Source organism: Mastacembelus armatus, chromosome 1 (assembly GCF_900324485.2).
Source record: "Mastacembelus armatus chromosome 1, fMasArm1.2, whole genome shotgun sequence".
NCBI lineage: Eukaryota > Metazoa > Chordata > Actinopteri > Synbranchiformes > Mastacembelidae > Mastacembelus > Mastacembelus armatus.
This window is the reverse complement of record NC_046633.1, coordinates 21,098,297-21,120,834: the sequence shown is the minus strand read 5'-3', so window position 1 is coordinate 21,120,834 and position 22,538 is coordinate 21,098,297. Positions and strand designations below refer to the sequence as shown.

The window sequence follows — 22,538 nt, the reverse complement described above, 5'->3', positions numbered from 1 at the left end:
AAGAAAAAGTTTGGAACATGTGTAAAGGAATAAAACAGATGCTAGAATGAAAAGGCAAACATTCTTTAGTAAAGTAAAGGCAGGAGGTGAATGACTGGTTGGTTATATCTGTGAGCTCTGTTTACTTTTCCTTTGCACAGTGGTCCATTATCGCGTGATAGTGGAGCATAGCCACAGAGGACATGAAACAAGAGTTAGAAATGAAGTGTTATATCTAGAGATCAAAGGTCAAATTTGAGTCACATGGCTAAAACCAGGAAACAGAAGTGGTTTCTATCCACAGTTGCTTCCTTTGTCTTTACAATAGAGCAATAGTTTTTCAATGCACTGACTTAAGGATGATAAGAGACCGAGTGGAAAATGTGTAAGTACAGAGTGTAAACTCTCACCGTTTCTAGTGTAATGATACCACCTGTTGGTTATGTTACATAAAATTTAGAATAGACGGTTTGATTTGTGCAGTTTCAAATGAAATGCAACAGCAAACATTACCTGAGCCTAAACAAAGTTATTTGATTATTTCATATTATTAAAATTTTAATGATTTGCTGAATGTGCAGAAACAAAGTCTGTTTTTGATATCCTGTGTAGCTTAACTTGGGTCAGGTGAATGTCACTGTTACTGTTTTGGTTCAGGTCAGGTGACTATCTCCATAATTATTTATCCACTGTATCCACAATTCAAGACTGTCAAAATGGAATCTCTGTCGACCTCTTCCTGCACCTTTCACTCATACCAGCTGTAAGTTGATCATCTGTTAAACTTCTCTATGCACATAAAGAAATGACTTACTAAAAGTAGCATTTATTATAGACAAACCTTTTCTAAAACTAGGTATGTAGAACATGGTAGTGTCAAGTGTCTTAAACATAAACTGGCATTTTACAATCAGTCAAACGTACACAAAAAACTACCACTTTTACATCTTTGTTACATGCCATATATGTCCACTTTCATGCAATTGCTGTGATACAGACAAAGCATTGTCCAAGTACATTTCTTTATGTATGATGTATTGATTTGTTGGTTTCCAGGTACTGATTGTAGGGGTGCTCTCATTCCTTCAGAAAAGAGCCCAGAGACTAGGCATTGACCACAGACTGCCCTTCCTTGGGGGACGTTTTGCCATTGTGGTGTAAGTCAACAGGGGCAACACTCACATCACTTTAATATCCTGCCTAACTGGTCCTTAAATCTCCTATGTCAACATTTAAAATCAATAGGATGATTGTAATATGCAGCTATAGAAAGCCTTCGATGTACTCATATCTATGCTCATACAGTATGTCAGGCTACTTTAAGCAGCCATGTGACTTTTATTTTATTTTGTCATGATCATATACACAGGCCTTTGGATACTATAGGAAGCCTTAGCAATCGTTGGTCCTATGGGTTTGCATTTGGTGCTGTATCCAGCAGTGTCCTGCTGCTCTTCTCTGAGCGTTACATCCCCTTCACTGTCCCACATTGGGCCAGAGGTACTCCCGCAGTTGATGTCCTAGACTCTATATTCAAACACCTTCGCCATACATATGCAGGGAATGAATTCACTGACTGATGTGATGTCTCCTGACTCCTCCTCAGCTATAGTGTACCTGGTGGGAGCTTTAGAAGTGGGCCTGGTGTACTTCCCTTTCTTTGCCTGTCTGTCTACAGCTTTCAGAACAGCCGGGGCTGTCCTGGGAACACTCTACTCTGTGTTCTGGTAATGATTTGTTAATTTGTATGTAACAAAATAGAGATTGAAAAATGTTGATGTAATGGTTGATTTTTACTGTAGATTTGTTTTGGAATCATGCATAAAAACATTTCAAAATGTTAAAAAAATGAATTAAATTAATGGGTGAAGATGTGAATTGTTAAATTTTTATGGTCTTGGTACTTTTTGTAGGATCATCATTATGGTCTGGGATACTTTCACCTGTCCTGATGGTAAGGTAGGTGATAAACACATTACAGCTAGTACTTTATGCATCTGTTGCAATGCATCTTCATGAAAAAATTAATTTAACGGATGACTTTGTGTGTGTGATTTTAAAGATTTTGGGAAAATATCAGAAGCTGATTATCCAGTGGCCATGCATCCTGTCTCTCATCTTCCTCTTGGGTCGATTTATCTACATGCTGGTTAAAGCTTTTCGAATACAAATGCAACAGGAACAGGAGGTCAGCATGGCAGTGATTCTTACATATGTTTGCTATTTTGCTGGATGCTTCCTCTATGGGGAATTTCTAATTACTTTATAATATTAAATGTAACCTATATTAATACATTTTGAGTTTTTTTTTCCTTGTGTTTTGTTTCTTTTTATTCTCTATTTCTGTATTTTCTTTTGTTGAGAGATAAGTAACTTAGGATCTACAGTGATTATATAATGCTTTCCTGAAATTGCTTATAATAATAAACAATGAATATGCTGAAACTGCTGCCAGGACCCTGATGAGCTGATTGAGCAGCACCAGGTGCAGCATGTTAAAAGACTGCTGAGGAAAACACCTGCACACAGGTAGAATACACATTCAGTCACTAAAACCTGTACTTGACCTGCAGGTTTGCAGGCCTGTTAATACATCCCATTTTTATACAAGTTTTAACAAGTTTACCATTTACTCTTTATACTCTTTATACAAACAAAGATCGTTTTGGCTTTCTTTTAGGAAACCACTTTGTCTTTAATTTTTCTTATTATACAAATCAAAATACAGAGTTGAACATTTGAGTTGAGCATTTCTGAGTAAGATGTTACATCACTTGCATCATATCCATTTATTCATCATCCACTGTGATTTGTTCAAGTTTTGCTGGAATGGCCCCAGCACTGAACATTGACAGGTGGTGTTTTTACAGCACTGTGACAGACAGAACACACATTGGTTTTGACCTACCTCTGTGTTGCAGTAAGCCACTCAGCTGGTTCCAGAGAAGAGTGTATGAGTGGGACCCCTACTTCAAGTTCCCCAACAGGATCATCGGCACTGCCATCATATCACTTATAGGATTATATACAGTAATGACAGAAAAGAATAATATTTTTGTTCTATAAAACTAAATGTCTTAATTGGTGTCTCCATGCTTAATGTCATAATTGATATTTTGCACATTCACTAGCTAACCCTGGCAGACTACAGTCTCAGTAGTGTGGCTTTTGAACAAGTAGAAAAGTGGAAGAATACATTAGAACATCTGGTTACATCTTGCAACCAGACCGAAGCTTTAGGAGCCATGATACCACAGCTGGAAGAATTTCTCCACGTGGCTAGGAGTGAGTTGTGCTGCACCTAACAGATTCTAACAGATTCATGTCAAATGTTTCCAGTAAATCTGTCCTGCTTGCTTAATTCTGCATATTTCTGAAAAGAAAAATACATTAAAGTCAAGTGTCTTAATGTGTCTTGTCAGAGACTTGGCTAGCCACTACCATCTTTGCAAGTCTCAACTCTGTTGCCTACTCTTTCCATGTCCTGGCATGTTACAGGTAAGAGACCTACAAAATTATGTGAAGCATACAAAATGTACTGCAATTTGATCTGAAAACTTAAAATGTTTGAAAGAATAATGAAAGTCAAATGTAAATATCATTTTTTAGTGTACTGGAAGTTAAAGGAACTGTCTCTATCAGCTATCACATTGTATACTGATGCTATAGGAAACACATGAAGAGACTGTGGAAAGGACAGAAGGGTTTCCTTCCTGAGAAGTTTCACAACCCTCGATCTGCTGTTAGTGTAGTAAGTAACATACATACAAACACACACACATACATACACACACACACACACACACACACACACACACACATAGCTGACAGGAGATGATTTCAGGGCAAATCATATTTCAGCTTGCCACTAAAGACATACCACATTAACTTTAGTTTAATTGTATTTTCAGATCATAATGTGTTTCAATGGGTATGGAATATTTGAGCTACATATTGCAAACATTTGGTCACAGCACCCCACAAGCTCTGCAGAAACGCTACATGCTACATTTTGTTCTGGCTCTCTGTGGTCTTAATGAGGCTTCCAGGTGGGGAACAGACTGTGGCTAATCGTGGATGCAACACCAGACACACACTCTACCCAAAACACACATCTGCAAATGTTTGAAATATTTCCAGTTAATGTATGAGGAGTGATTCAAAAATGAGCATGTATTTACTTTGTGTGTCCGTGTTGGCCTAATATGCATTTAGTTTACACATACTTCTAAAAAGACTTTATAAATGCAAGTGTTCTTATTAAATTCTCACAGGCTTCCATTGCAAGATATTCTGGATGGCAAATAGCATTTACACTGTGGGGTAAGATTTTCATTTTGCCAAAAATGGAGAAGAGGCAGAGCATGTACTGATGCATTCTATGTGCAATTCATTGTATTACTTGATGAATTTCGTTAAAAATACACAACAAATGTGTGTGCATTGAAATTTTTGTTATGGTGCTTTTTAGGAGTTAGTGAAACCTCCAAAATTATTTTCTGTCTTGTTTTTAGGCTACTTGATTGTTCATTTTGTCCAGTTCCTGTTTGCCCTGGTGTTTGTCTATGTGCTGGTTCTTCCTATAATGCATGGAGAAACACTGAGGATGTTCACCAATCTGGGAATCATACTGTAAGGCTGTGGCAGTTGTGGTTTTGATGGTATATGAATTGATGGTTAGATACAGTAGACCTGCCAATTAATTGATTTTTTCATGTCTCTCAGTCTGACCATCAGTCTGGTGATTGCCATGGTGATTTTCCAGGTAGTTCTGGTCCAGATCTTCTTCCTTCAGGACAAAATATCACCAACTGATAAACAGAAACCTCTGGCTCTCAACAACAGGTGGGTATATCTTAGTGTGAGTCACCATACTCAAACCCAGATTGCCAGCAAACACGATTGAAACGAAGTGTCATCTGAAAACAGGCAAATCACTGATAGTTTTAAATTATTAGCTGTGGAATGTGGGTGGGTTGATAATATGCAGGTTATGATTTCCTCTTTCCCCCCTTTAGAAAGGCGTTCCACTGCTTCAACTACTTCTTCTTTTTCTATAACGTGGTTATGGGGATAGGCAACTGCATAATGAGGCTGCTGTGCAGCATTGTGTTGGGCACATGGCTGGTGTCCCGCATTGATCGAACCATCATGCAGAGAGGATATGAAACCATGGATGCTGGTAAGTTTAAATTCAACCAAAAACTTGCACTAGACAAAAATGAAATAATATTGTAACATTTTTTAAGTTCTGATTTCCAGATTTACCACCACAACATATTACAGTAAAATCTATTTCTTCCTAAAATACTGTAGCAGCACATAAGACCGTATTTATTATATTATGTTGGCACAGTTTTGTTGAGGTCACAATATAGATTTACTGTGATGGACTGCTAACCTGTCCAGGGTGTACCCCTGCCTTTCACCCAAAGAGAGCTGGGATAGGCTCCAGCAGATCCCTGTGACCCTAATTAGGACTAAGCTGGTACAGATAATGGATGGATATAATAGATTTATTAATTTTGTGATATTGTTACTGCAAGCATCTACATATTCCAGCAGATGGCAGCATTTCACAGAGAATCACAGCAATTACTGTGCTCAGGAAGTGATAAACGAAATATATTAGATATGTTCTATACAGTATGTAGATGTATTGTATATCTATATGTATTTAAACTTGTTATATACTTTGACTACAGTTGGTTATCAATAGTAACAATCCTGCCACCATCGTTCCTGGGCAATGAATAGAAAAATGAAATTGCTGTAGTTGAGTAACTACTTTTGTCTGAAACCTGTCAGAGAAACTAACCAGCAGCAGTATTGTCTTAATATATATGTATGTACCACTAATATTAGCCTTTCCTGCCTTTGTTGATCTTGAGAAGTAAATGTGTGAAAGATTTGGAGTTCAGAGTTTAATTTGTGTTAATGAGACATTTTCCTCAGTTGTGTGTCCTCCTCAAACACATTATGTATTATTAAAAATACAGTACTGGAAATGAGGAGGTCTTTCCTTTATAAGCTGTGGGGATCTAACAGTATTTCTCACAAATTACAGGCTATAGTACTTGGGTTGGGATGATCTTTGCTGATCACTATCATAACAACCCAGTCATGGTGTGCTTCTGCCATCTGCTGCTATCCAACATGCGCGAGAGACACACTGCATCTACATACTCCACATTTAACAATGAACTATCAGGTCAGTAGTGTGTGTGTATTGAGGGGATTTAATAACTAGTGCTTGCACCTGTCCTCTGTTTAAGAACATACAGGCTTTTAGACAAACTTTTCACCAAACTAGTATCTTCGTTTAAATTATTTTTAAATTCTGTTTTTGCATTTAGGCCATTGTTTTCACTCTACTTAATTTCCATTCTGCAGTGATTATGTATTATGGGAATTCATAGTTTTCCTGCTTTTTCTTTTATTTCCTCACCACTTTTTCCAGAAACCCCTTTGAATAGCTGGGCCAGGAGGCGTTGGATGTTGTTTTATACCTTACTGCGAAACCCTCCTCTGATCCTACTCAGAAAGCACCACCCCTCCTCATCCTCATCATTACATACAGCCTCATCATCCCAGACAGACACGGTGGTGCAGGCCTGGGTCATGGCAGCTCAGACACAGAGAGGCCAAACAGCATCACAGTCACTACCAGAGATCATAGTCACTCCAGCAGAAGTCTATTAAAAAAACATTCCTATAGACTCTGCACCATTTAGCGGTGGATCTCCACATTGTAGAATGGGTACTGTGGTGTCATTTCATAAGGTTTAGCATTACCATGTTACTTGACTTATTTCTGGGGATAGCATTAATATCTGACTGACAAGATATAATCTAGATAATGTGATTAATTATTAGGTCAACACTCTATGAACTTAAAGATTGCATTAATCTTAAGTCTTACGCAAGGTCCCAGACAAGCGGAAGATGGATGGATGCATGGATTAATCTTACTTTACATATTTAACCACCGCTATAGATTGATTTATGCAGTTTAAGGAGTTTAAATGTATTACTGCTTGAAATATGTAAGATTATGTTCACTGTTATCATCGGACCTTAGATGCCAGTTTGTGCCCTGCTTGTCACTGAATGATCAGAACTAGGCAAAAGCATAATTTAAGTGTTGCTATGCTGTATACAGTCAAAGTTAAAAAGTAAACCTCTGTACATCATCCCAATAACATCCCTAACATTTATTCTATATGTACTAAAGTTGGACATATCATCCATCCACTGTGCTGCCTAGATGGACGTTTTTCTTTTAAATAATGTTCATTTTACTAGAATCATAGTTGTCATTTTAGGGATGTGTTATAAATTTGATTATAAACTTCCATGCAAAGCAGCTGTGTTTTCTCAGTGTTGGTAGTCATGTACTACCTTGCATTTGAATGTCATAAATGTACCGCACAAGCAATGTTGTACTTTGGAAATAAAAACAAAATGGTAATACTTGGATTTCAGACAGTACCTAAAAGCAGCATTTTTTGCCATTGGCTTTTTCCCCCCTTCCTTTATTTCTATTTGTCATCACATCACATTTAGCTAAATATTTAGCATTTATTCAACGTTCGCTTTCTAAGTTTGGTAAATGTTTATGAAAATTAATTGACAGACTGATCTATATTGCCTTTGACTAAAATCAGCAACAGTGACCTTTTGACCTTGTGGGCGTAAACGTGCGTCTGATTTTGAATGCGGGTCAGGACGAGGCGCGGCGGCGTTGGACTGCTAACTTAGTTGAGATTACAGGTAATTTAAACTTGGCGTTACGTTAATATGTCGGTGGTTTGTCTCTCGCTGTGGAGAATCACAGCTACTTTGTAAAAAGTGGAAATACGGGCCGTAATAAGAAACTTAATTTTACCGCTAACAGTTAGCCGTTAGCTAGCTAATGTCCACATTGTTAGCTGTCGGCTAGTTTGATAGCAGGAGCTAAAGTTAATGCAAACACGTGCGGTTATCACAGCACAAATATTACTTTTCCTCTAGGTGTCTTTAAACTTAATGTAAGGACTGAAAATAAGAGTTTGTGGTTACTCACGCAGATATTTCTCAAGTATTGGTGCTTTTTGTTTTTTATCATTATTGTTATTTATGTGTTGTTTCTGTTTCAGTGTGTATTTACCAAGATGTGCGACAGTGAGTCCGTAAAGAAAATGCTGCGGTCTGTTCTCCAGTCTAGTAAGACTGGAGTATCGATTAAAAACCTCCAGTCAGAGTACCGGTCACTATGCGGAGAGATCATCCCACTGAAGAAGCTAGGCTACCCAAACCTGGAGGATTATCTTCGCAGCATCCCTTCAGTGGTCCGACTGGAATACCGCATGGGTGATGTGAGAGCTCGTTTAGTTTTTTGTTTTGTATTTTATTCGATTGACAGTACTGACTCTTTACCACAGTCTTACAGTCTTTACCACTGTCATAACATGGTTGACTAACATTAGCACACAGCCGAGAAACTGGAAGTTGTCTATACTTTGACAGATTTTGCTAAATCCTAAGTAGTGCTCCAAACTTTACTTGCCAGTTCAAGTCACAGTTAACTTCCACTGCAGGTGCAGTGCTTTGCAGCGGTGTGTAAGGAGACAGCACACATTGCTGAGCTGGTGGCCAAGCAGAGGAGCTCCAAGAAATCTGGTCGCTCCCAAGTCGTCAATTGCAGAATGAGGTTCAAACCTTCCAACCCCTACATGCATAATGGTAGGAGACTCTTATCATCTAAAACACATGGCTTTGTCTCTTAAAACAGGGCTCTCTGGCTACAAAGGCATTTAAATAAATAGAGAAGCATCTAATTTTAAGCAGTCTGCAGCTTACTAGAGCTTAGAACTCTAGGAGGTATGAGAGAGGGGGCATAAACCTCTAAAATCTTTCTTGGGGATTTTTCAGCATTCATCAAATATTACTTTGCTCATTTTTTTCCTCCACTCTAACCTAAACTGTTATACCTTTTTCCATATGTTCAGTGAGGCCAAGATCCTCTCTTCGCCAACCCTCAACTGGTGGTGCCGTGAACTGGTCAGCAAATCGAGCTCGGTCCCATGGCGGCTACAGGGGCTTCAGTGCTTCAGGGGACTACAGGTAGACATTATCACCATTGTGGTTTTGATATGCAGACAACTTGGCTGGAGAGCATTGTCCATTAGAAAAATAGCCCAGCTGTGATGTTTTCTGTAAACAGTGTGAATGAGGTTGACAGTTTGTTTTCTTCTTGCTTTTGTTCTGTCCAAACATCAGGAAGTTGGACCAGAGTTTTGGCTCCATAGTAACTGGGGAGCACAGTCAACCTACTCCTCAAACAGCTGGGAAACAATGCATCACACCTGACAGGTGAACGCACACGAGCAAACCTTATACATTTGTGAAATAGGGCCTACTGCTAAAATATTGTTCATGGGAAATTATTTTATGTGTTAGCAACTTTATGGTAATTCGTGTCTTCACAGGTCACTTCTCATCTGAAATATATTGGCATAGACAGCAATAGACCATTCTATATTAACTTATTCTAGGATTACAAAATATTTGTTTACTGTCGATGTTGCTATGAAAAGCACAATATGCTTAATGTTGCTGTGTCCAATAGGAAAAAGGAGAAATTGTCAAACTTCCAAAAGCCAAGAGGTATGTCTATATGTATTCGCATTAATTTCACCTTTTATGTGTTTTGACCCTTTAAGTGAAGTGTTCCAGTATTTATTTATACCGCAGGTTGATTATGATTTTTGAAAAATGTTTTATTTGAAAGTGTTCTGCTTGGCATATTTAAAAATGTTTAACCCATTTTAAGACCTCACAAACCCAATGTTTTCCTTGCATTACACAGGCTAGTCTAATTTGATAGCATCTGGACCACCAAATAACTCTGACAGTTTTGTTCAGATAGCATCTCACTATGTTATTGCTTTTTTTGTAGCTGATTGGCTTGGTATCCCACACTTTTATTTCGCCAATAATACTTGATTAGAACAAGTCTTAATAGTGATCCATTAAATTTAAGTTAAATGTTCCACGGTCACTGTTAGAACATGATTTCTCAATAAGACTAAATGTCACAGACACATACATTATGTGTTTTGCACATAAGTATGAGAATCAGATTACCTAGCAAACAGTCAAATCAATCTGCTGCAGACTGATTTACAGATATCAGCATCTGTTAACATTTCCTTCATTCTTTGCACATTTTCTCACAGAGAAGCCTCCTGAGCAAGCCTCTAAACCTAGGCAGACACAGGTATTGAAAAACCTTTATTTTGTTTGTTTTATTTATTTTTTGTGTTATTTGTGTTATTTTATTTTTTTTCCAGCATAAGTGATTTCATCACTTGCAGTACATCTGAATACGCCATTGTTTTGTGTCTCTTCCTACTTAGATTAATATTTCAATGTTCTGGTTGAGATGAAGTAATTCACAAAAATCTACACTGATCCCAAATGTTGTGTGTTTCTGTAATGTGTGGGGGTAAAATCTAAGACCTGTAATAAACCAAAGCATGGGGTGCATCTTTGTCAAGGTTAATCATGTAAAATCTCTTCCTGCAGTTAAGTGTGTATGATGTGGACGTGGTACAGACTAGACTCACTGAGCTTCTGGAGAAGTACTGCAGTGGACTCTGGCTGTCAAAACTTTCAGCGGTCTACAGCCAAATGTTCAGTCAGAAGCTCAACCCTCAGGTTCTCACTGACCTGGAAAAATGGACACACATATGTATGGTGAATAAGCAGCTTTTATTTGTAAAAACACATTTGCCAACATGTCTTTTGGCCACCCCTACTTGCAGTTAATTGTTGTCTGTGTTGACTAGGCATACAGTTCTCATTTTATGTTTGAAAGAAAGTTTCTACTATGTCTTTTAAGTCATGGCAATGGTGGGAGGTGGGGGTTGCTGATGCAATATTGCTGGACTAGAAGTTCTTAACTAGAAAAACACTGCCAATATTTTATACACAACCTTTATATGAATTCAGATAAGTTAGTGTTTTTCTTTCTGTGTCTTGCTTATATGGCCTTCATAGGTGGAGCAGCCTTTCACCACCAATCAAGCGGATCGGCTGATCTATCCTCCTCTGCCTCCCAAGCCCTGTATTGTCCCTAGGAATAACACCAACAATTCCTTTTCAACATCATCCACTAATTCAAGCACAGTCACGACTCCCACTTCTTCCCGTCCCTCATCACCTGAACAACTCACGACACCTCTCTTCTGTTTCCCTGTTCCTAAACCTAGAGTCTCCCCCATAAGTCCCTTGGCTAAGCCCACTTTTATTTTTTCTCCACAACCAGTTGCTGCATCTTTGTGTCCAGACTCATTACACAGCCCTGTCCACAACCCAGCACTTCCTCCTTCAGTTGTCAATATTGATGTTAGCACCAGTGATGGGTGTAAAAATAATGACCTGACTGCAACTACCCAGCCTCACAAGAACACTGAGTGCTTAGTCCCCACCTCGACTTCCCCTGCAGCAGCCAGCCCTTCTGCAGTTGGTTCCTCCCATGATCCTGGATGTCACATTTTACCGCTTTTGAAGGTCACTTTTCCCCCTACTTCTTGTTCAGCCCCTCCCTCAAAATCTGCTGCTGTTGTATCAGATGAGGTGCGTCAGAGAATAAAGGAGCTTCTGTCCAAGTACAGTCAAGGTCTGTGGGCTCATGCTTTGCCTAAACTCTTCATTGACACATACAAGATGGCATTCCCTGATCATATTCTGGACAACTTGTCTGTTTTGTTGGATATATGCACTATAGAGTACCCCATACCACATGACAGGAAGAAGGTGAGTGAATCAATTCGCTCACTTGCCTCAGCACAAATGGAAGTCATGTTTGGTGCGAAGAACATGGAATGCTGCTAAGAAGTTTAATAACATACATGTCTGGATGATATGCATTCTTGTGATTAGGTCATCCTGTACAACTCCAGCAGAGCAGACATGGAAGCCACAGGTAGTGTAGAAAGCCACCAGAGCAGAAGCCATCCCCTCCCCTCTGGTCTTGATGTCCTGGGCCCTGTGCGTCCCCCCTGTCTGGTTCCTCCCTCAGTGCAGTACCCGTCTGTACTGGTTACTGATGTCAAGAGCAGCAATGTTGTCACTATAAGGTAGGACATGTATTTGTAACAAATGTACACACAATGTAAGAGTGGTTAACTTTCAAATGTAAAAAGCCTAACAAGAGTATATCGTTTCATTGTTAGATTTTGACTCTTTTTACAGTGTCAGCATTGCGTCAAAGTGATTAGATATATCTTTAAAATAATTTGCCTCCAAATAGCTCTCCACCATATAGATGTTTTCTTCTAGCATTTTAATCCCTTCGTATTTCCACACTCTTTCAACATTTTGTCTTGCTAGGATATGCAGAATAATTTTAGTGTTTCTATTCAACTTCTGAATATGTTTGGATTTCTGTTTTGTATAAGCACTAACCAGGTGGAATTACATGCATCATATGGAACAAGCTTTTGCCTCTCTTTTTAGGTATGTAGGTGAGAGCTACTCTGATGCCCAGGAAGCCATGGAGGATATGATGCGCTCCTTCTACAGCCAAAGGTCTACTCAGGATCATCTGTCTAGCCCCACTGTTGGCCAGCTGGTAGCGGTCAGAGGGGAGGATGGAGATGAGCTGGCCAGAGCGCAGGTCTTGGAGGTCACAGCCCCTAACAAGGTCAAGGTAATTTGTTCAGTTTGGTTGTAGTTAATTGTTTTTGCTTTAACCCTCTGGGGTCGACGCAAGCGCCGGTGCATTTTGACGCATCTTTTTCTGATAAGGCCGAAACAAACTTAAATTGCTCCGTCAATTCTGATCGTACAGATAAAAGAAGTATATCATTCAAATCTGTAAAGGGTCTAGTTTTAGTGGTATACCATCAAAATAACAACAAAACGTTGTGCTTTTTTTAAATAAAGAAAGCCGACAGGGTGCGCTCTCGGACTTTTCTGTCTCTACCATTTCTCTTCACAGACGCATAAATAAAACAACCAGAATCTCAGCGAATACTTGGCTCCTAAAAATAAGAATTATATGGCTAGAAAGCTTGAAATGTTTTCTTTTGAGTGAAACAATTCAAGTCAAAAACAAATCATCACTTTTTATTTAATCCGTATGAACGTAAGGAGAAGTCCGTTTTTTCCTGTCTCACCTCATTACAGGTAATGCGGTCCCGCCTTGTACACTGTCCACTGTTCACATGTAAATAATCTCAGGTGAACCAGGTAAATATGTGCACGCCCCCGAGAAATGACATAAAATATCAAACTTCATCATAGAATTTACTCACTTTTTCGGCGCGTTTGGATGATGGCGCGTTACGCACGTGAAGCGGCGCTCCTTACATTCCACACAGAGACAAACAGTTTAGTTTGTCCTCAGAGTAAAAACACTGATTTTAACTCAAATGAGGATCGTTTGGCTCCTCATTGTGTTGTATTGTACAGCACTAATCCGTCCCATCTACATTGACTGAAAGGCTCATTATGCGCGTCTTTGTCTGGTCGTTCAGTGCGTCTTTTGTGTTCTCAGGTAAATCACATGACTATTCATCCTCAGACACACCCTCTTGCATATGGCCTTTCTGCACAAAAAGTGTCTTGATGAAAATTTAAATCAGTGTATTGTTTACTGTGAATGTGTGAACAAGATGACATTCACAGCACTCTGAAGTAAACACTTTAGCCTACAACATGCTGGTCTCCAAAGTCTTGTGAACCAATGTTCTGTTTGTGTTTTATGGTCTTATTTCAGTGAGTAAAAAATTGTAGTTTTTCACTAACCATGCATAAACACTTTTTTCTCAAAAACACAATAATGTATAAACTTGAAGCTCACATATTATTGTAGCCAATTTTGTGCTGATTACAGTGTTATTAGACTTTAGACATTAATATGTTTAAAAAAACACTGAAAAAAGCACAAATGTCAGGACATGTCAGAATTTGTCCAGGCCCCAAAAACCCCCTCAGACCCCAGAGGGTTAAAAATGTTGAATTTTCTTTTCCTCATTGTCAAAAAGTGTAAACATTTTTTTATGCTTTAATTCAGAATTTTAAAACACAGATGCGAGACATTTTAATGGAATGAACTGGCAAATTATGGCATATATGATCTAGAAATGTAGATTTTAGAAGATTCAACCACTTGCTGTAGCACAGCTCATGACAATTTTCAGTTTGCTAGAGGAATATTTTGTGAACCAACAGCATGGGTGAGTGTGCCAGCACTGTCTGTCTTTCTGCCAGGTATACTTTGTAGACTATGGCTTCTCTGTTGAAACAAGTGAGACTCATCTGCTGAAGCTACACCAGGAGTTCCTGTCTCTGCCCTTCCAGGCTACTAACATTAGGCTTGCAGGTGAACACAAGATTATGAATTGACTGTAAAAGTTATTTCACATTACTGGTGTTGGTGAATACTGAGACATATTACCCTATGTCTTTTTCCTTCGGTCAGGTCTAGAGACATTCAGCTCACACCCACTGGTCATATCATCCCTGGAACAGTTGGCAGTTGGAAAAATTCTGCTGATGGAGTCATTAGATCCATGTCAGCAGAGTGAGATGCCTGTGGCAGTGCTGTATGACACTTCGCAGGATGATGACATCAACATCAACTCCAAGTGCCTCAGGTCTCTGCAGGATGAGACCATGAACAACCCTCTCACTGTAAGTTTAGGGCCTTCCCGTCGCTTAGAAAATAACAAGTATATCATTTTGTCTCTTAGTTTTATAGTCAGCAGTCAGTTATTGGCTCGACGTGTAGTGGAATGCATGAGATTAAGGACAACTCTTAGAGGAGCAATTATCAGCTAATGAAATAGCAGTAAAGGAGAGGTTTGTTATTTGCTACTGTAGTAGTTGAAGTTTCGTGATATCATTGCCCCCTGCATTATATATAACATCACTCTTCTGTTGCCTATAGGTAAATGTTACCTATCAAGATGTGTGTGTCACAAATGTATGTGCCGATGGCACCATCTACTGCCAGCTGCCCTCCAGAGGAACAGCAAGACTTGGCAAGCTACTGGAAAAAATAGAGGCCTTCTTCATTTCCCAGGTAGGCAAGAGGTCAGAGTACACAAATATCCCCATTTGCTGTAGCATTTGTAGAACATTTAAAGTTTTACTGTGATCTTATGTGGAATAACTTAACAGTTTAGTTTTGGAATGTCTCTTCGATGAGCTTGTCTGTGCAGACAGGCTGTCTTCATGTTTAAATTTATTTAGTAACTACTGCAAGTTCACTTCACTGTTGTGGGCTTCTCAAAGCAATAGTTGAAAGTTCTTTATAAAACTAACTTGTAGGTTGGGCTTGCCACCTTTTGTAAGAGCCTAATTAGTGCAGACTGAGGTGCACAAACAAGGTTTTCTGAAATGACAAAAGTAGGTATTACTTCATCAAAATATTTAAACCAAGAGCAAAAGGATATTGTAGTGTATATAAACATAGTGCTGTTGTCACACATCCTTTTGCAAATGTTGCAGTTGAAGCCACTTTTGTTTTTTGCCAATTGCCATCTCTTTGGTGTCGTTACATAAAAGTTTCAGCCACCCCTCTGATTCCTAATCTAATGGGGGTTTTGTTAGGTCTTGAAGTGGTGATTTTCTAACTCTATCTGCTATATCTAGATCGTGATTGGAGCCTGCTTTCATGCTTTCTTTGACATTGTCTCTGGATGTCTTAATTGTCACAGTCAGGGACTTAGACCCCTTTTCATAGAGTTTTCATTGCTTCTCTGATTTTGTCCAGTGTTCCTCTCTCCACAGGTAGAAGGTCTTTTATAATTGTTACTGTAACTGTTCCTACTAGATAACATCTGAATCCCTGGTGTCCAGACCCTTTTGTGGCAAGTGCTGTCTAGCTCGCTACAAAGGAAAGTGGTCCAGAGTGCAGGTAAAATCCCAATCATAAAAATTCATTTTACTCAGTATCTTAAAAATATAAAGCTCACAGTTACTTTGAACATTGAAAGCACTTGGGTATTGTATAGTTTGCCCATACAGTTTCTTTAGCACCCAGTCACAATGTTGGTCTTGTTTTCAGATCACCAACACGCATAGCAACAGAGTCATGGAGATTCTATTCATTGACCTGGGAATCACTGCAACTGTGGAGGTCACTGATCTCCGTGAGGTGCCTCCTCTTTTGCTCAAAGACTTCACCATTATCCCCCCACAGGTCAGTTGTCTGTGTGGACATGTGACTGGGAGTAGATTTCATAAACCTGTTTCCATGTAAAAGCCTGATTGACTTTTTGCTAAGACTTGTAAACAAGCCATTACAATAACTGTAGCAAGCTGGAGAAATCAATCAAATCAGTGAACCAATACATAACAGGATAGCTGATTTCTTCCTGACAAGTCTTCATGAAAATAACTGTTTCTGCTGTCCGACAGGCTGCTGTAGACACTTTCAGTCACTGTCCTTTAAGCTCCACAAGAGCTGCTGACTGACAGCTTTTCTGACAACAGAGAAGCTGAGTTAGTGTGGACTAAACAATTCACTTCTGCGTCAGTTACATTTTTAATATGGATTCTCTGTCACCCAAATATCCTTTGTCCTCTTTCTTAGTGTTCAAGGGCTGATCAGGAGAGGGGGGGATGGTTTTGATAAATTACTCGTTTTCTTTTGCTCATGACGATTTTATCGCATTTTAGAGTTATGGGAATAACTGTTATAACCTTCTCTGGTGTATGTGTGACAAAGAACTAACATGAGCACCTGCAACATTAACACCAAAACCTTACTAAGCCTATTCACTGGTACTAATAAAAAAAAATGTTCCCCATCCATATTAGGAGCTGGTTCAAACTGGGAGCACTAGGACACTCACACTGGGTTGTCTGATAAAGTATTGCACAGTATTTTTCTCTCCCCAGGCCATCAAATGCCGCCTGGCTGACCTCACCATTCCAGAGGGAGAATGGAGCCCAGAAGCTGTTTTGTGGGTGAAGCAGGCCGTCCAGGGTTCTGAAGACTGTAAAATGAAGGTAAACAAAGATGATGAAAAATATCTAACCTGTCTATTGAACTTATCTTTGAGTTATTTTTCTTCTATATTTCTCGAAATTGCAGCTGTAAGACAAACAGTATTGTAGGAAACTAAAATGATTGTAACAGCTTAACTGCCTGAGGCTCACTAATACTATGTGGGCTTGCAGGAGTAGTGCTGATTCAAATATACATACTGTGCAAATGAAACTTAAGCTTTGTTACAGGACTCCCTGGCCTATTGGAATATTTACAAACTGTACATTCATGTTATGAGTCACCTTCTTGTTGAAAAGAATTTGGCACACATCTGTGTACACTAGTAGTCAGATGTGCATCATTGTTTTTTCCTTCTTTTCTTTCCTCATTTTAGATTTTGAAGTTAGACCAGCACAAAGAGGACCGGCTTGTCTATATGTACCTCTTCATTGGTGCTGATGGCCAGGAGCTAGACAAGAGCATCAATCATCAGCTGACTCAGTCAGAGTTGTGGCAGAAACTCAGTACACAGAACAAAGTCACAAGCAATAACAGCAGCGTAGATGCAGGTAATACGAATATGACAATATGAGTCTGTACTCTGTCTGGCAGTTCCCAATAACTAACTTTAAAATTATGTTTAATATCTAAATTAGAGGATGTTTTACTTATGTTTGATTTCTAGGTCTCAGTGCTCTAGTGGAGAAGTGGACTCTAGACAGCTCGGACCCAAATCCTGCTGTCAAGACCTTAACTGAGCCTTATTTTGCGGCAGGTGACTTGTCCCTCCCCAATATGATTGCCAAAACTGGGATCCAGCCACTTTCACTGCCCCCACCAGTGGTGCTTCCCCAGGTGTGTGGAGATCGCCAAACTTTCTGTAGTGGTTTGCATGACACATGAGAGAAGTGTAATGTTTGTGTACAGTTGTGCTCATAAATTTACATACAATTTTAGAAACATTGAAAACTAAAATGTTTTCTGCCTTTTGAAAATCATAACTGCATTTACTAAAGATACTATCAGACTACTTTCCTGTAAAGAAATGTTTTCCACATGCTCATTTCTTTTTAAAATGGCCAGTACTTCTCAGTGCTAGAAGTATGTACATTTATGAGCACAACTGTTTGTATGTGTGTATAGATGAATATTAACAATCTCCAGTCTCACTAGAGAGGTTACATCAAAATACAGTTTTGCAAATATTTTTTTTTTACCTGTAGGTTGATGTATATAAGACAAAAGACAAGCAGAAAGTGTTACAATTCATCAAATGAGCCTTGAAAGGGTTAATTCTAACAAAACACTTTCAAACTCAATTTTTGACTTAATTTTTTTTTTTGACATATTATTATTTATTATTAGTGTCTTGAGTCTTTTTCACTAGAAAAACTAACCCTACAGGACAAAGGAATCACAAAATGCTGTTTACGCAAGTAAAATCAATATGTGGCAAAGCTTATGTGATCATATACACTAGATTCTTCCTCTTTTTTTTTTTTTTCCAGCCTGGGCAGAGTATGGATGTGTTTGTGTCAGTAGCCTGCCACCCTGGTTACTTTGTGCTGCAGCCATGGCAGGACCTGCATAAACTGGTGGTGCTGATGGGAGAGATGATCCTCTATTACAACCAGATGTCTAAGAGCAACATAACCACACACATCCAGAAAGGAAACGTCTACGCTGCCAAAATAGAAAAGAAGTATATGATTTAATGTTTACACCTGAATATTAACCTGAATTTGTAGCATTGAACTTATGTAAGGACAACATTTTTAAATTAATGTTATGTTGATCAGGCTACCTATTTTGGGTTGTAAGGAAATTAACTAAATGTAAAAACCCAAAGATGCTATTATCTGATGGTTGATGCCTGTCTCTCTACCTAGCTGGCACCGTGTGCAGGTGAAAGGGATTCTGACTAACGGCTTGGTTTCAGTGTATGAGTTGGACCATGGCAAATATGAGCTGGTCCAGAATACTCTGATCAGGCCCCTGATAGAGGAATTCAGACAGCTGCCTTTCCAGGCTATCACTGCACAACTGGCAGGTAAGTTCTGTATTGTTTTATTGTATTGTTTTTCTCTGGTTTTAATTGACATGCATTGACCTCTTCCACTCCATACCTGATTTTTTTATTTTTATTTTTTTTTAAATCAAAAAACCTAAAATGACATCCTCCAACTAAAATAGCTGTGTCCTGATCCACTGTGACTGTATGAATCAGGGTTTTGTGAGTACTTTAGACCAAAATCTGGTCATTTAAAATTATTGAATCTACCCTGAGTCATGTTTGGCTTGATCTTTCTGATGTTAGGTTGATGTTACATTAACTGTCACAGTAGCTTCAGTCTCACTTTGTTTGGTGGGAAACTGTTGAGGTTAGAACATATCACCTGTGATATAGTGCTTCCATGTTGTAGTTCCTTCACAAATCAGTTAATATTTATCATTCTGTACTAAAACTCCAAAACATAACATTTGCAGACTTTGCAGCCTGGTCAGAGTTAATCAGAAAACAGCACGATATGGAAGGAATAATACATTAACATCTCACTCACAAGTGATTGTTTCTCGTGCCTTATTGACCTAATATGGGCGAGTCCAATGAGACTCTGCACTTAAAAAAAGCGTGTTTAGTGCTCAGTTGGTGATTGTCAAACACACTGAATTCTATGTGCAGGAAAATGCTGAAATAAGTAACTGAGTATAAAAGTGGTGGAGTTGCATGGGAAGTTAAAAAACAAAATTGCTCTCCAAGTCATCCAGCAAATCCCTGCCATTAAACAGGGATTTCACTTTGCACCCTCCACTTTTTGAATCTACACCGAGATTAAAATGATTTGAAAAAAAAAGAGTTAAAATGTGAAATTTACAGACTTAAAGTTACCAAGATAGTGTGCTAAGCTGCTCCTTGAATATCACTGATCCAACACCAAATCCACACAAAATACACATAGGCACTCAACCCATGAAAGCAGCTTATGAGCACAAGATAATAGGTCTGTTTTGACATCTCCTGATTGTCTTGCAGGTGTGACACAGCAGCACTGGTCAGAGGAGGCCGCCATGTTATTCAGAAACCACGTGGAGAGGCGAGCACTGGTAGCCCAAGTGGAGAGCGTGCAGGAGATGTCAGAGATTAAAGGTGAAGTGTGGGAGCGCAGGATGACAGTTTACCTGGTGGACACTGGACATCGGGACAGGGACCTTTGGATTCACAGTATCATGGCTGACATTGATTGTGAGCTGTCTTCAGCAGCTTAGAATGGCACCTCATGAATGGTGTGGGGAAAAACAGCAAGCAGATTCCATCTTAGTCCAACCCCCCCCCACAAATGTATTTTTAAAACTTTTCTTTTCCCGAGTTGTACTATTTTCTAAAAAGGCTGTAAGTGCTCAGTGAACTTTACAAGCCAAGATTCACTTTTGTTACCTTTCATTCACTTTCAGCAATTTGGATGTTCCTTGCTGTCAGAAGCCCTTTTAATATTAATCAAGGGTCCTGTGATGATATTGTTTTGAGGTGGTATTTCTGAAATTAAGGACTGACAAATTATTTCAGAGGAGGCCAGTATTAGAAGTACAGTTTTCACGAAAAAAATGTAAACATCACTAATCAGACATTTCTTGCCAGTCTTACAAATAAGCATTTTGCAGCATACTCATCCATTCACTCTTTGTTCAAGTCACCTGTGTTGCATGTTTTGCTTGTGTGCTTACAACCCTGTACCCCCATTGAATTTGTTTCTGCTTGCTGTTTATTATGCATGCATTATAATGGCTTGTTTTTTGTTTTAATTCTGTTTGTTTTTTTTAATACAACTTAAATAACTTAACTGCATTCATCCACAGAACTTTACAGAAAGAGACTTGTTTCATATTACCTTCTTGTCTGAAAAATATGTTGTAAGATTTCTAGTGTTTCAACATGAAAAGCTGTTCAAAAACAAAACGGTCCAGAGAGATCTGTCTAGAAATTGGTCTGAGTCCACCTGTGGCAAATTGAATTGACTTCACCTAGTTCAGAAAAACACACACTTGTGCTAAACTATTAAACCATTCTAAAGCTTTGAGTGTTACCAGGGGCACAGTGGTATCAATAATTGGATATGTTCAACTATCAGAACTTTTCCAAGAGTCTGGTCAAACAGACCAACTGGTCTTGGTCAGGGAGGTGTTGGTATTTAAAGATGATTATGAATTTGTTATGTGATGAACTACAAGTTGAATGATTTGGGCAGAACTCCAAACAAACACAATGTTTGGCAAATACCAGGCAATGTTTAAAAACCTCCCTGGCGGTGAAGTGTGGTGGCGGCGACAGCATCTTGTTAGGAGCTCAGACCTAATGGAAAGAGGAATTCAGTTGACAGTGCATCCTCCATTTTGGTTTCCCACCAGGTTACTAAGAGAGCAGCTGAAATTGCGTGAAACACTAACCATAATTGGACTATATACCAATCAGCCATGACATTATGACCAGCTGCCTATCACTGTGTACACAGGAGTCAATGCAGCAGTAGGTTGGCACTTGTCAATCTGCACCTCATCTGTGAATCTGTTTGCTTTCATAGTTCTACTGTCAGGAACACAAACACACATTTGTCCAGCATGCAGTGAAAAACATATCAAAGGAAATGAAAACTGTGATCATGAGGACAAGTTAGAGATCATTTTTTAAACAAACCAGGAACACCCAACACAATCTGTAGTTTGCTCTGACCCAGTCAGCCAGGCACCTCACTTTGGCCCCTGTCAGAACCACTCAGATCCTTACACCTGTCTGCTTTTCTCTCTTCAACTTTGAGGACTAAATGTTCACCTGCTGCACAATATACCCAACACACTGGCAGGTGCCACAGTAACGAGATCTGTCGGTGGTCATAATGTTATGGCAATCAGTTTGTTAGCTGTTAAATTACTTTTCAATGGGCACGTGGGCTCTTGTAAGAGCAGAGTCTGGTTAGTGACCTTTGTTCTGTTAGAAAAAATCCAAAGATTGAAGAAAAACATTATAGCAAGATTTTACATTTAATTCCTTCCATTCACAAGCTGGGAGCCCCTGGACTGAACTGGGTAGCTTTATGGAAAATAAACTAGTTCCCCTTTGATCAACTACAATACAACAGTAAATTATTATTTGCACATTATTAAAAAGACATCAGGTAATATATGACGGTACTAAATTTAATGGACAGTTCTGCAGAACCAGCGCTTTCAGTTTTGATACTTTAGTAGGTGTGTAATCCTGACACTTTGTGTTGTATGTAGCGGTGCAGCGGTTTTACCTGTGATGGAGTGTCTGGGACACACAAATGTGGAAACTGAGTTTTTGCTCGGTTGTGCGTCTGAAGGTTTCACAGATGAACCAGCGCGTCCGACAGTGGCCCCAGCTCCACTTCGTGACGTCACTGGAGTGACAGGGCAGCCGGGTGCGGGGGGAGGAGGGGGAGGATCTCTCCCCGTAACTTTACTTTGCCCATTGCGGGAGATGAGACTCAGCCTCGGGAAACCCGTGGTCAGGCATCCAGGGGAGGAAACTTTGTAAGGGCGCTGAAACATCTGC

At 39.2% G+C, this 22,538-nt stretch overlaps 2 protein-coding genes and 1 long non-coding RNA gene across 10 annotated transcripts; 2 read left to right on the top strand and 1 right to left on the bottom strand.

The window, feature by feature from the left end:
- Positions 1-91: 91 nt before the first annotated feature.
- Positions 92-7,433, top strand: stra6l (STRA6-like). 3 transcript variants are annotated; one of them, XM_026303685.2, is made up of 18 exons: positions 92-363; positions 669-742; positions 1,036-1,136; positions 1,349-1,479; positions 1,586-1,706; positions 1,893-1,938; positions 2,042-2,167; positions 2,435-2,508; positions 2,901-3,009; positions 3,111-3,264; positions 3,402-3,477; positions 3,649-3,730; positions 4,254-4,302; positions 4,494-4,611; positions 4,705-4,824; positions 4,998-5,161; positions 6,047-6,190; positions 6,440-7,433. In XM_026303685.2, exons 1-18 carry the CDS (start codon positions 339-341, stop codon positions 6,679-6,681), a joined length of 1,956 nt encoding a protein of 651 aa, XP_026159470.1. In that variant the 5' UTR covers positions 92-338; the 3' UTR covers positions 6,682-7,433. The 3 variants fall into 3 exon arrangements, with proteins under 3 accessions (XP_026159470.1, XP_026159471.1, XP_026159469.1); XM_026303686.1 differs by having other exon boundaries at positions 92-364; positions 687-742; XM_026303684.2 differs by having other exon boundaries at positions 92-364; positions 637-742.
- On the bottom strand, positions 3,239-22,416 carry LOC117152678 (uncharacterized). 6 transcript variants are annotated; one of them, XR_004463127.1, is made up of 6 exons: positions 22,261-22,416; positions 16,833-16,976; positions 14,429-14,631; positions 12,433-12,662; positions 11,877-12,097; positions 10,242-10,692 (listed from the first exon to the last, which is right to left on the bottom strand). It is a non-coding gene; the product is annotated as an uncharacterized LOC117152678 (long non-coding RNA). The 6 variants fall into 6 exon arrangements; XR_004463129.1 differs by lacking the exons at positions 14,429-14,631; positions 16,833-16,976 and adding an exon at positions 3,239-4,768 and having other exon boundaries at positions 10,590-10,692; XR_004463128.1 differs by lacking the exons at positions 14,429-14,631; positions 16,833-16,976 and adding an exon at positions 9,014-9,078 and having other exon boundaries at positions 10,590-10,692.
- tdrd7a (tudor domain containing 7 a) lies at positions 8,133-20,816 on the top strand. Its single transcript, XM_033325322.1, has 21 exons — positions 8,133-8,336; positions 8,559-8,703; positions 8,970-9,084; positions 9,241-9,333; positions 9,590-9,627; positions 10,200-10,240; positions 10,549-10,719; positions 11,023-11,781; positions 11,908-12,104; positions 12,484-12,676; positions 14,242-14,353; positions 14,453-14,664; positions 14,921-15,055; positions 15,809-15,892; positions 16,043-16,177; positions 16,879-16,989; positions 17,364-17,538; positions 17,655-17,824; positions 18,478-18,671; positions 18,859-19,019; positions 20,004-20,816. The coding sequence occupies exons 1-21, from the start codon at positions 8,133-8,135 to the stop codon at positions 20,234-20,236; spliced, it is 3,678 nt and encodes a 1,225-aa protein (XP_033181213.1). The 3' UTR covers positions 20,237-20,816.
- Positions 22,417-22,538: the final 122 nt, after the last annotated feature.